Source organism: Sipha flava, unplaced genomic scaffold, assembly GCF_003268045.1.
Source record: "Sipha flava isolate LNK unplaced genomic scaffold, YSA_version1 118_pilon_pilon, whole genome shotgun sequence".
Taxonomy (NCBI): domain Eukaryota; kingdom Metazoa; phylum Arthropoda; class Insecta; order Hemiptera; family Aphididae; genus Sipha; species Sipha flava.
This window is the reverse complement of record NW_020271743.1, coordinates 1,364,958-1,378,329: the sequence shown is the minus strand read 5'-3', so window position 1 is coordinate 1,378,329 and position 13,372 is coordinate 1,364,958. Positions and strand designations below refer to the sequence as shown.

The following is a 13,372-nucleotide window of genomic DNA, read 5'->3' as shown; positions in this document are numbered from 1 at the left end:
GTGGTAAAGGTAAATTTGGGAATAGTTCACGTAGTTTGATAATTCGGCTGGGAGCTTTCAAAAATACTTTTTTAATTGTCGCTATTAATTTATCAACAGTAGAATATTCATTTCGTAAACATTCGCTAATTCTATAAATCCCATGTGTCAAACATGTTAATTGAATTAAATTAGGGTATAACATAGTCAAGGAGTTCGCTGATTTAACCATATATGGCACGGCATCAGAAACAAAAAGTAATACTTCTTCGTACTTCACTTCTGATGGCCTTAATAGGTGCATTGCATCATTAAATATTTTTCCAATAGTTTGGAAATTACATTTTTCAATTTCTTCACACATTAATAGATACGGCTTTGAATAATTATCTTCGTGGAGGAGACCAACTATGACGTTACAAACATCGACCGTCAACGTCCGTGGTCTCATTTATTGAAACCCAAATTGGGCCATCACCAATTTCCGAACGAATACGAGAAATAGTATTTTCATAAATTGCAGAAACATAGTTTTTGCGAATTGTAAACTAGTCAGGAACACATTTACCAGTATATTTTTCAAAAAAAAATGTTTAAATGATGGATGATTTAACTTCCATAAAGGTATATCCGATTCTAACATTGCTTGACAAAAATCTAGAGGAAAATTCGTTTGTTTATTTTGGTTATCTAATGTATTTTTAATGAACGACTGTTTAGATTTGGCTTTTAAATTAATATTTTTGTTATGCTTGCCTGTATTTAAATGTTGTACCACCTGAAAACGTTTTTTTACGGGCACAGCTTGATCACAAATAATACGATATAATATTTTACCATCTGTTTTAAAAACGTCACTTGAAAATTCTTCTACAAATTGACGTAACTTGACACTTTCACTTTGAACTTTCGGCATTTTATAAAATTTTTAACTGATACTGTTATTAAAACCACTCAAATTTTTAAGTATAAGTGTCCGCACATTTACGCAACACACGTCGTACTAATGAAATTAAATACGTGGTTAAATAATGTGTAGGTAATCCTATCGGTCGTCCGACCAAGATAAGATTAGATAAGTAATATTTATGCTATATATTTACAATTTGACGGATAAACCAAAAACTATCGGTATTATGAAATAAACGCCATTTAAAATTAACAATAATTTATAAAAATTTAAGTTAAAAAAAACTCAAATATTTATAAATATGCAATATATGTATTGTGTTTAAAATATGCAAAAACATGCAAAAAAAATTGATTTTATTTAAACGAGAGTAAGCAAAATCGTGGACAAATCTGACAAACAATCAATTTGGACTTTAGGAAAAGAACATGCAAATGCATATAAATCCTAGCCCTAGTAATAAGTTTTACTTGTGCATGGGAAGGGGGTGTGGGGGCGAAGCTCCTGCGGATTATTTTACATTGAATTATTATAGCTCCCCCCCCCAAAAAAAAAATTCAACCAAATGTCTGCCTATGCATCTGATATACAGTATATACGACCATTTTACTTTGCTTGATTATTAAATTTTTATATTAATATTTAAAAATTATTTATCAAGTTAAAAAATATTGAAATTTTTCGTTTATAGATCATTTTTAAATCAACTGTGAATAGCTAAGTTATTTCAACTGAAAATGAAACTAGTTAAGTTAATAAGTATATTAGAAAATAAACTAGCTAATTAAGTTAAAAAGTTAAAAAAAAATTAATTTTTTAACTAGTTAATGCTCACCTTTGCCTATTAGGATATTAACGATTAAACCTTCGACGTTTGTTCAAATTTATCGAGTTCAAACGTTCAAACTGTTATTTACAAGAAATAGAACTGGCTATCACACGGAATTAATCTATACATAGATTAAATGGAAATATTATAAATAAATATATTTATATACAATGATAAGAGATATTTTAGCTCTTAAAAATAATATTTGAATAAAATAGTCAATTATTATCATTGTTAGATTATGAGTGATTCATCAATAGCCTGACTAAAAACATGCCAGTAAAAGTATAAGATTTAATATAAAACCAAGCCTACATATTTTTCCAAGTGTCATAAAATCAAAACCATGAAGTATAACGAATGAACAAATGGGGTTTTTGAGATATGGTAGTTTATAAGGAGTTCAGTAAAGGCACAGATTATATGAATATAATCATATAGTCTATTATATAGTTAATATTAATCTCTTATATAATACAATATATTTATATAGTCTGTGATAAAGGCCACAAATAATATTATTTCGTACATTTACGTTTCGATGTTTATAAGCGTTTGTAAATGATCATAAGTTATAATTTATAACTAGTATTTACTAGTATTTAGGAAGTAAAAAATATTATGTATATAATTGCGTAATTTAATTGTAGTCTTAATTTTTAAAATAAGTTTTGCAGTAAAAGATATTAAAACATCTGCTACGCCCCGTCTGAAAATGTTCGTGGTTAAACAAACTTCCTTATTTTCCTTTGAATATTCAATATTATGACTCGATTTTACCTAGTTCCAAGATGTAGTCCTAGTTCTTTTAATGCTTCAAACAAGTTTTCAATGTAAGACTATTTGGTAAACACCATTTAAGCCAGTATCAGGTCTGCTACGAACCATTTGTGTGGTTTTATAATGTATAATGCTGAGTAGCATTCTTCAATCGGAAATTGCCGTAGCCAACGCCTGTAGACGGTTTTCGATCAGTGATACAATAGTCGTCCAGTCAGTATAACTAAACTGATAATTATTATTTCCAATTACTTCGTCATTTACAAATTAATGAATTATTTTTAAAGTTCTACTGGTGTTTGTGTGGTTTTCATGAAATAACTGTTGAAGTCGAACTCGAAACGTTACTACTCGACGGAACCAACCTATCTATGTGATCTAACAGAGCTTTAATTGTTTCGCACAGAACCGTGGTCGTTGATCACACCAGTCCAACCGTCGTTGTCGTTGTCTGATAACCGGAAACTGACTATCTCTGACTACCGTGATAAGTGGCCATAAGAGAAATGTAGTTTGTTCTTACAATTTATATAATAATGTCATTAATCCGGACCCGTCACTGAAAGTGCCACTTCAACAACATACCATGTCAGTGGGTTCGTCTCTTCATCACCGCCGTGTCACTAGTTTTAAACAGATTTCCTGATAACTTGTTCAATTTCGATTTATTTTCACAATGGATAATTTGGAAAGTCTCTCGCGAGTGCTGGAAAATACCAATTTCAACGATCCCAGCAGTAGAGTTGCGTTTCCATGTCCGAAATCTGTTATGAAATATCTCCACGGAAATCCAAAGTATTATTACCTGCTAGATTTATACAAACCGTTTGCAATAGTTTTTATTATTACCTCTTTTTATGCATTGTCTTGTAAGTTCTTATTGCCCTAAGTGTACAAATGTGTTAATTTTAAACGAGTCATATTTGGTTTTTCTTTTTAAATATGATTCATTTGAAGTGAGATAATAATAATTTAACATTTATGACAATGATAAAAACTTAAGCAAGCGTGTCAATATCTAAATTCGTACAATAATGTTAAAAATATTTTATCAATCAATGAATGTTTTTATTTTTATTTTTTTAGTGATCTAAATAAGTTATCAGGTATTTTAAACTCTATGAATTTGCAAAATAATAGATTATCGAGTACAGATGGAAATGGTGAAGGTTTGCCAGATAGTGAATCCAGTATACGAACAAGAAGACAAAGACAGAAAAAAGGACAAAACCATAAATTATTACCATTTGATGGTAAAAGAAGTCCAAATCAACCGTATGTAAAATAATTAAAAAAATATATTATTAATAATTTAATTTAATTGTTATTTAGGTCAGTTTCATCTTCAACTAATCAATCGTATCTTGAAAATATAAAAGCTAAAAATAGAGATAAAGAATATTTAGAAGCAATTATACGTATTAATCCTAAAAATTTTCATGAAGCATATGTTACTTCACCAGTAAGAATACACCTTAATAATGTTCATATTAACCTCTTATTGTACTATCATGATTTGTAGGACAAAACTAAAGATATTTTGATTTCTGGCAATATAGCAAAACGTAGAGCGTTGGATGGCGATTTAGTTGTTGTACAAATATTAGACAAATCTGAATGGAGGGTATGATTTTTAAAATTTAAAATTATTATAGTTGATTTATTTAATGTTTAATACCTATGACAATATAATAAAAAAATAATACATTTATGATAGAATCCGGATACTGAAGATTGTCAACGAACTGGCAAAGTGTGTGAGGTTATAAAAAGGAGAGAAAACATTGTTATTGTAGGGTTCCTGGTGTCTGAACCAAAAAGCTTTTTTACTAAAGAGTGCCATTTGTATTCTAAGGATCCACGATTACCTAGAATTACCGTATCAATTCGGGATTGGAAAGAAAAGATATGTTGGAAGCCAGGTACTGGTGTATCTAGTGTATCTAAACAAATTTATTACGCTACTATGTCAAGTGATATTTGGTACAAATTCAAGAATCCTTATGGGTATGTATATTTATTATTATTAGGGCTAGGATTTTAATGCTCTAAAAAAGCAAAAAAAAAAAAATACTTTAAAAATCGTAGATGATGCATTATAAAAATAAGAAAAAAAGTTATTTATTGTAGTTTAAAAAATAATATAAGAAGAATCATGTTACCAAAGATATTTCATTATATTTATTTAATATAAAAATAACTAAATAGATAGTTATTTGTTTAACATTTACATTTTATTTAAATTTAATTTATTTTATAACTTGTTGTAATGATTGTCTTTGGACTTTTGAAAATAGAAAAATTTCTTTCAACTATATTCATATTCTTCTATTTTTGATAAAATAGGTACATGCTGTAGAGCAGCGGTTCTCAAACTGTGGTACGCGAAAGGTTGGATGGTGGTAGAGAGGAAATTAAAAATTCAATATTTAACTCATTTATTAATTTAAATAAATGTATTTAACCATGTGAAGTTTGTATGGTTCTATTTTTAATCATTAATGTTACGTGACTGATTGATAATAATATTCTCAAGTGATACGCGAAAAAAAAAGTTTGAGAACCGCTGCTGTAGAGTTATAGGTCAATATAATCGTATTTATTAGTTTATCAATTTAGTAGATTATGTACTAAATATGCAAGTTTTGAGTGAACAAATGCTGAAACCTATAATCAAAAATCATAGTATTTAAAAAATGATTGATAAATTCTGAAAAATGCTCTAAAAATTTGAAAAATTCCCTAAAACAGCATCATATGCCCTAAGAATGCATATAAAGTAAAATTTTTCAAAAAATATAAAACAAAAACTTCATTAAATTAATCAGCATTACTTGTAACAAATTTTTTTCTTACGTATCTATGTGTTGGGATATCAGAAAAAAAGATGCATTTGCATCAAAATCTCAGCCCTTATTATTATGTTAAATTTAAAATAATAGTACTAACTGTGTTTTTTAGGACATTAAAAGGAGTTTTAGGTGATTCTGGGGATATAAATGCAGAAACTCGAGGTCTATTAATGACACACAATATATCAGAAGATCCGTACCCAAAAGATATAGAACAATATTTTCCTCCTCCATTTACTTTAGAAAATGAACTTAAGTACAGAAAAGATTTCAGGTGTTGTATTTTTTCCTTAATTAATTGAGTATTATCTATATTTCTGGAAATAATTCCTTTTTTGTTTATAGAAAACATTGTATTTTCTCTATTGATCCACCTACTGCCAAAGATTTGGACGATGCACTTTCTTGCATATTGCTACCAGGCGGCACTTATGAAGTTGGCATTCACATATCAGATGTGTCTCATTTCGTTAAGTATGGTACTCCATTAGATAAAATTGCAGAGAAACTGGCAACAAGTGTTTACTTAGTACAAAGAGTAAGTTTTGAAATGTATTAATTTTATACTTATGTTGTTTATTCAAAATTGTATTTCAAACTATATCAGGTGTATCATATGTTACCTCCGGCTTTAACAATGATGGCTTCATTATTACCTGGTACCGATAAACTCGCCGTTTCAGTTATTTTGGAAATTACACAAGATGGTATTGTGATTAACCGGACTTTTTACCAGTCCATAATACATTCTTGTGCTCAACTCCATTATTCACACGCACAGGTGCTTATTTTTAATTTGTTAATTTTTCATCAACAGATCAGTATTTATATTTAAAGTAATTATCTTGACAGACATTCCTGGAAAATCAGGACAAGAAAAATTGGGAAGCTTCCGATTTTCCTACTGTTTATAATGGATTTACAATTGATGATTGTGCTAAGGTTGTATGTAATTTGCATAAACTCGCAGTCGTGTTGCGAAAGAAACGTTTTGACTCTGGTGCTCTAGCTATTAATCAGCCCAAGTTATCATTTGAAATTGACAGAGAAACATGTGAACCATTGTCATATTCGTTATATACACTTCATGAGAGTAATTGGTCAGTTGGTAGTTAATTTTTTTTTTTTTTTATTAATTTTTCAAATCTTGTCATTTTCATTCAATATCATAGGTTAATAGAAGAATTTATGCTTTTGGCTAATATGCTGGTCGCTGATCATTTGAGGACAGTTTTCCCAAAAACTGCACTGCTCAGGAATCATCAACCGCCTGATTCAGTTCAAATAGAAAAAATTGCAAAATCCTTGAAAGTTTATGACATTAATATAGATTTCACCTCTGCAGGATCCATTCAAAAATCTAAAGCTCTTTATACTCAAGGAGGAAAACCTGACGATTTTCTTCGGGACATTATTATCAACAACATTCTTTCAAAACCAATGGTTGTAAGTATAAATAATAGTACATTTTTTAATTTACTTAATTACCCATCATAGTGTGTTAACATAGCATAAGATTTCAAAAATTTCATTGTGTATATTTTTATGATTTTGTAGCGTGCCGAGTACTGTGTTATTGATCCGGAAAAAAATATGTCCCATTTTGCGTTAAATGTTAAGTATTATACACACTTTACTTCGCCTATTCGTAGATATCCTGACATAGTAGTACACCGTATGCTTATTTCATGTATAACAAACAAACCATTTAAACCGTATGAAGATCCAGAGGTCATCCATAAGTAAGGAGTTTGGAGTAAACTGTATTTTTAACAGAAGTTATAAATTATTAAAAATTTTGAATTTAGGATAGCTATTAACAGCAACGACAAAAAAAATAATGCGAAAAAAGTATCGGAAGCTAGTGCAGACATGTATGCTGCATACCTAATTGGTAAACTTGGAGGTCTTGAAGAATATGCATCTGTGGCGGAAGTCAAAGAAAACTATTTCGAAGCAATAGTCCTTTCAATGAACATTAACGTTAAAGTTTATGTGAACATCGTAAGTTTTTCTCTACGCAATCTTAAACTAATCTTTGATCTTGCCATTACATACCTTTTTTCTCTAATAGAGTCCACTAAATCGAGATTTACAACATAAATCTAGTAAATACACTTTAGTTGAAAAAAAACCTACATTAACAATTTTTTGGGATGATGAAAACAATATCAAACAGACATTACAGGTCTTCACCAAAGTAAAATTGAAGCTGACGAAAATAGAAAGCGATTTACAGCTGAGAGCTGTTTTAATTCAAAACAATTAAGACTTTTTTTCTTAAACTGTGATTTGACGTCTAGTTTTAATTGTATAAATATTAATTATTATCGTTTTTTTTTTTTTTTTTATGTATGAAACCTTTACCATGTGTATTTTAATAATATACATAATATACATTAATACTTCAGACTCAACAATTTGTTGTTCAATAGTTTTCTGTCAATTAGCACTATCTATATTTTCATTGGATGTAGATCACCCAAGTTTAACTGGCAAAAATTTATGTACGCATTATATTAACAAATGTTTTACAATAGGGGTACAGAGTTTATAATATATATTTTATTTTCTTAAGTTAAATAACATTTTAAATATCATAGGTTATTTCAGAGTATATATATAACTTGATATAAGTAATATAATAACATATATATATATATTAATCAATAATTATCATATTAATATATTGTATAAATATATTGAAAAGTTAAAAAAAAAAAAACAAATATTTTACACAACATTTTATACAAATAATAATAAAGAAATAAAACAATCCACCAAATGTATTAGTTTACTAATTTTGACCCATAACCGAACTTGAATGGTTATAATTTACAAGTCTTCTACCCACTAAATATTTGTCATTTTTAATATGTTCATAAAGCCTTTTGAATTGGCGCACCTGCATCATCATTCCTTTAACAATGATCATCATGAGCATAAGTGTTGGGTATATTCGTCTGGCAATCAGGAGTCTAGTTGTGTGAGTTTTTACAACTAACGGTACCATCGAGTAGGCTATTGCATATGGTACAGCTAAAAACAAACTGAGGACAGCAATCACAGGTAAAGCTAGATCTTGCATCATTAACTTAAGGTCCAAACGCATAAATCCATCTCTATAGGTACGTTCTATGGCTCGTCTAAGAGACCAATCCGGTCCCATTAGAGTGATGGCACACGCTATTTTCATGTACAGGACACCTAAGGCCCAATCTTGCCATGCCCATAGGACAGGAGTCTGATGCAAAGGCACTCTGAATGGTACCACCATGACAAGCTCTAGGAGTAGACCAAACAAAAAAGGAATTATACCAAGTAATACGATAAATGCAACCATTGCTTTGGATCCAATTTTGAGCCAGAACTTTAATCGATTAATAACAACAGTACGTCCTTCAGGTAGCCATCCCACTACAAAGCAAACAGCTCGCACCGATAACCAACATATATATGTGCCACATGCTGCAGTATATAGTTCGTGTATGTTTGGTAATTCAGAATGTTCCGGGTTAGTTTGTAACAATGCCGGCCAGAATGACATGACCACACGACCCAAAAATACAGGTACTGTTATAACCGATAAGCTGGTTACAACCACTGATACTGCTACCAGAATAAGTAAAGCAATTAGTCGTATTGCAAAATTGGTGGGTCTAGAGTAAGGGCGGAAACCCACAGGTCCACCACGTCTTAACAGCCCCTCATGAGCAGCTCCTAAATCTGCTGCTGGTGGATGTATAGGAGCAACAACAGGAGCTGGTTCTTCTCCGTCTCCAAGTAAATATGATTTAATTCCAAGTAAATATGAGACAACTTCACACCAAATACGTATACACATTTTCAACCAATTACGGGTGTGTGTTTGCTCCAGTAATGCTGGTAATACAACCTGGAGAAGTAATAGCTCCATAGATAATTCGTTGACAGAATCGCTGTGCAATGTTACATTATATGGCAAAAATGTAGGCCATACAAATTTAACAATTCGTATTGGTAACCAAACAACAAGGAAAACAGCTGTGCCAAATATCATTGCTGATGCAATTAACCTTCTTCCATGTTGTAGCATACCTTGTTGTATTAGTTCCTAAAAAAAAATTTAATATTTAAGCACTAACCATTAAAAAGTATACAAGCAAATATTTATATTACTTGTATAGGACTAAAATCTGGATCATTAAGATTTCGTAAAAACCATAGCACCCCTGGTCGGACAACTTCTCGCAGGAGTAGTACAAACGATGCAAAATAATATACATATACCATACCAACTAGCCAATGGATGAACATGGATGTACCAGGAGCTAAACGGAAACTGGCCAGTCTGTCTTTAAAACTTGTATCAAACATTGATAATGAACATATGTCCAACCACCAACCACACACCAAAGGTAATACACCAATCTCAACGACAGAGAGTAAAGATACCTAATACAATTTATATTACATGAAATCATTAAACCATAATTATTATTTAATGAGTAATAAAATATCCTTACTTTTACAACAATATAACTAAGTCCAATTATACGTTTGGAACGTCTGAACCCAATAATAGTTGCGAATGTGTGCATAATCAACAGACACATACCAATGAGACAATAACCACAAAGTGTAGTCACTAAACCTTCAAAATGTGATGCAGCTACTTTATCTTGTAACGCCATAGCAGTTATTGCCAGATTACCCATTTGATAAGGACAGAATGCAAACACCAATATGAATAATGCATTCATGGATACTACCCAAAACACATGTTCCAAAAATACCAATGACCCATCTAATCCTAGAAGTCGTTCCCAAGTCAAATCTTCTGCTGCTCGATCACCCCAGTCTATTGGATTCCAATGGCCTTCATCTACTTGATTTCCATTTTCTTGGCGAATTTCTCCATCAACCTATTAATAATACTGTTTTTATCATACTATCAATATAAACTAAAACATACTTCTAACCTCTTCAACAATATGATCATCAGGAACTTGAGGTAATAGTACGTTACCAGCTTGTGGTTGTTGATCATTTTGATTGTTGATTACTACGGGAGGAACTGGTTCATCTCTTTCCAACCAATCAGGACCACCACCATGCAATATTTGTTCTCTTAGCCATATTAATCCAATAAATGCAAATAATGTGCAAGTCACAACGAAACTGCCATGAAATATATCGCCAGAAATATTCTTCGATGACCACATATCAAGGGGTAAAGATATCACCTATATTTTATTTTTAAAATATATCCAATAAAATAAAAAACAAATATATTTAATAAATTTATCACATACAGCATCAAAAGAACCATTGAATAGACTTCGGTAAATTCGACATGCTGTAAAAGGTACAACACAGAGCCATGCCAATCCCACCAAAGTGAAATGTAGCCAATATTTAACACCAGTTAAAATACTGGAGGTAATACCAGCTGCAACATCCTTAATAGGTAATCGTCGAGGCATATCGGGGGCATAGATTGGAGTAAATGAAAATCGATAACTACAAAGTTCACAATATTCTTTTCGGCTGTAACGCATCCACTGTACCAAGCATTCCTGATGAATGTACTTTATACTGCCAGTGCATATGCAAGGATGAAACAATGGTCGTTCTGGACTGCCCTCCGATCGGCATACCCTGCATATGTCCGCTCCCTGAGTAGGGTCGTCCATATCATCCATCTTGCAAGAGCAGATGGGAAATTAATTTATGAATCTAATATGTAACAAATATGTAGTGAATAACATTATTAATAAATGTATAGTTAATAATATATTGAAAATGATTATAAATGGAAACATTTTTTTGTAAACTTTAATTATACATTTTTATTTTAAATAAAAAAACTAACAGATATTTGATTAAAATTTATCATCAGTCCTACAATGAAATAACTATAAATACAATTTTTTTTTATTTTACTTGATACAAGAAAAATTATTTTTATTTCAGTAGATATTTAGATGTACACAATAAAAAATTTCCTGAATAAGAAATTAATTATTGAATGTAATGACATTTATTTAAGCATTAGAATAATTATATTATAAATATGATTCTATAACTAATTAAGAATAAATACCTATTAGATATTATTTAAATAATATAAACATTGTATTTAATACAATATATTTTTAATTTAAGTAATGATTGTAGTGTTATTGATTGTGTAAGAAAGAAATCATAAATACCACTATAAATTCATTGCTAATAACTTGTTGACAGTAATTAATTTTTTTGGAATATTGGAATATGTATTAAGAAAACATCTTAAATTAAATCATAAATGTTAAATACATTTTTTATATAATAATTATTTTATAATATGTTTTCATTTAGGAAGAACTATTTTTTTAATTTTAATTTAATTTCAATTGATTTATATAAAATAAAAAATGGGTTGCAGGATTGATGGTATATGAATTTATACAACAAGAAGGAAATAAAGTACTAAAAGTTTAAAATGTTATTTAAAAACTAAAATTTTTACATAAATTAAATATTATTATAAATCATTTAATCTATAATTATTAGATCATCTTACACTTATTTTTAAAAAAAAATTTAAATTTAAATTAAATATGATTAAAAATTAAGGTACTGGAATGAAATATGTTTTTTTTTTTTTAAACTGAATTCCCTGATTTAAGATAGCATAATATGATGACAATTAATAATAATGGATTTTCAAAACAGTGGTTAGTTATTTATTTTAATAAGTATATTTCGAACAAATTAATTTTAACTTATTATATTTAATAATATATATTTAAATTATTTATATTGTAATTAGTGATACTCCATAAATATTTTGTAAAATTAATTTTATATGTTTCATTTAAATTTCATAGTTCTAATATTATTTAACTAGATAGTAACAATTAAATTTCCAACAATTATTTTTAGAAAAGAAATTGTATTTGAAAGTCAAAATGAAAATTGTGTTTTTACTTACTTTAATGATGTTAAATACAAGTTAAACATGATAATATATAATAATAGAGAAAAACAATAGGTTTTGAAGAGTTCCTAGATATAAATTAATTAATTTATTAATGTCAAAAACTGATTAAGATTTTATTTTATGTTTGTTTTTAATGGATATAATAAATTATACATTTATATATATATATATAGTATATCAAATAATATGTAAGATTCCTGAATGTAATGATAATTAATAACTTACACAAATAAATAATTAGATTCTCGATGAAAAACTACAAAATACCTTGTACAAACCTACCCAAGTAAAAATAATTAATATTAGTGATGAAAAATAAAATTCCCTAACGTTTTTAATTCAATTATTCACATACACAATGACACGAAACGACAACGGTGATAGTTTTTTATATAACCACGAGTGGAAACATGAAATTGTTATTATTTACAAGTAAAAATAAATTGCGTAATAATATCGAAAAAAAATTTTAGGCATATTGTTGACAATAACACTAATTGGACAGTCGGTCCGACAGCGGCTAATTAACTTACTTATTACGCCACTGTGTTCGGTTGATGAAACACTTGCCCACTAAACGTCGATGGAACATTCATAACATTTATACCACCGGATGAATTCTAAGTGACAAAATAGAATTTTGAATAAGGAAAAACAAATAGAAATTACAGTCTACTAATATTTCCGATCAATAAATTTACCAACGTTATCAATCAAGTCATACGGACACCGTATACCGGGTATTCGTGATTACCACGGGTTAAGCTGTTATTCAACGGTCGCAAAGGACGTACGCGGTAAGTTGTGTACAGGTGCATTGGGCAGCGAAAATGTCATTTTTATTGTGCAGCGAAACACACCGGGAATCGATATTGAAGCATAATCGCTTCGGGCGTCTATTGACAACGTGCCGAGAATAATAGTGTTCATGTTGTGCTTATATTTTTTTCCATTTTTGCAAACATATCATAAATACATACACATTTATGTACAGTCAAGATGGATTAATAATTTTAATCGTTTATAATAACGATTAATAAAAATTAATAATATTA

The 13,372-nt window shown here is 29.4% G+C and overlaps 2 protein-coding genes across 4 annotated transcripts; one reads left to right on the top strand and one right to left on the bottom strand.

The window, feature by feature from the left end:
* The first annotated feature begins 2,979 nt into the window (after positions 1-2,979).
* Positions 2,980-7,675, top strand: LOC112693867 (DIS3-like exonuclease 2). Of its 2 annotated transcripts, none has more exons than XM_025569115.1 (13): positions 2,980-3,293; positions 3,639-3,773; positions 3,831-3,960; positions 4,021-4,122; positions 4,216-4,505; positions 5,460-5,624; positions 5,696-5,888; positions 5,958-6,131; positions 6,203-6,450; positions 6,523-6,796; positions 6,908-7,092; positions 7,159-7,354; positions 7,425-7,675. In XM_025569115.1, exons 1-13 carry the CDS (start codon positions 3,175-3,177, stop codon positions 7,617-7,619), a joined length of 2,406 nt encoding a protein of 801 aa, XP_025424900.1. In that variant the 5' UTR covers positions 2,980-3,174; the 3' UTR covers positions 7,620-7,675. The 2 variants fall into 2 exon arrangements, with proteins under 2 accessions (XP_025424900.1, XP_025424899.1); XM_025569114.1 differs by having other exon boundaries at positions 3,585-3,773.
* A 413-nt stretch (positions 7,676-8,088) lies between these two features.
* On the bottom strand, positions 8,089-13,268 carry LOC112693865 (E3 ubiquitin-protein ligase MARCH6). Of its 2 annotated transcripts, XM_025569111.1 has the most exons (7): positions 13,019-13,268; positions 12,851-12,937; positions 10,645-11,068; positions 10,312-10,575; positions 9,856-10,254; positions 9,509-9,784; positions 8,089-9,443 (listed from the first exon to the last, which is right to left on the bottom strand). In XM_025569111.1, exons 3-7 carry the CDS (start codon positions 11,032-11,034, stop codon positions 8,148-8,150), a joined length of 2,625 nt encoding a protein of 874 aa, XP_025424896.1. In that variant the 5' UTR covers positions 11,035-11,068; positions 12,851-12,937; positions 13,019-13,268; the 3' UTR covers positions 8,089-8,147. The 2 variants fall into 2 exon arrangements, with proteins under 2 accessions (XP_025424896.1, XP_025424897.1); XM_025569112.1 differs by lacking the exons at positions 12,851-12,937; positions 13,019-13,268 and adding an exon at positions 12,543-12,567.
* Positions 13,269-13,372: the final 104 nt, after the last annotated feature.

Bases quoted from the DNA above. Each gene is read 5' to 3' on its own strand.
- LOC112693865 (XM_025569111.1), bottom strand. From the start codon at position 11,034: ATGGATGATATGGACGACCCTACTCAGGGAGCGGACATATGCAGGGTA. The intron at 10,576-10,644 runs GTATGTGATAAA...AATAAAATATAG, and splicing joins TCAATGGTTCTTTTGATGCT to GTGATATCTTTACCCCTTGA. The intron at 9,785-9,855 runs GTAAGGATATTT...AAATTGTATTAG, and splicing joins TTAGTTATATTGTTGTAAAA to GTATCTTTACTCTCTGTCGT.
- LOC112693867 (XM_025569114.1), top strand. From the start codon at position 3,175: ATGGATAATTTGGAAAGTCTCTCGCGAGTGCTGGAAAATACCAATTTC. The intron at 4,506-5,459 runs GTATGTATATTT...TGTGTTTTTTAG, and splicing joins AAATTCAAGAATCCTTATGG to GACATTAAAAGGAGTTTTAG. The intron at 6,132-6,202 runs GTGCTTATTTTT...TTATCTTGACAG, and splicing joins TCCATTATTCACACGCACAG to ACATTCCTGGAAAATCAGGA.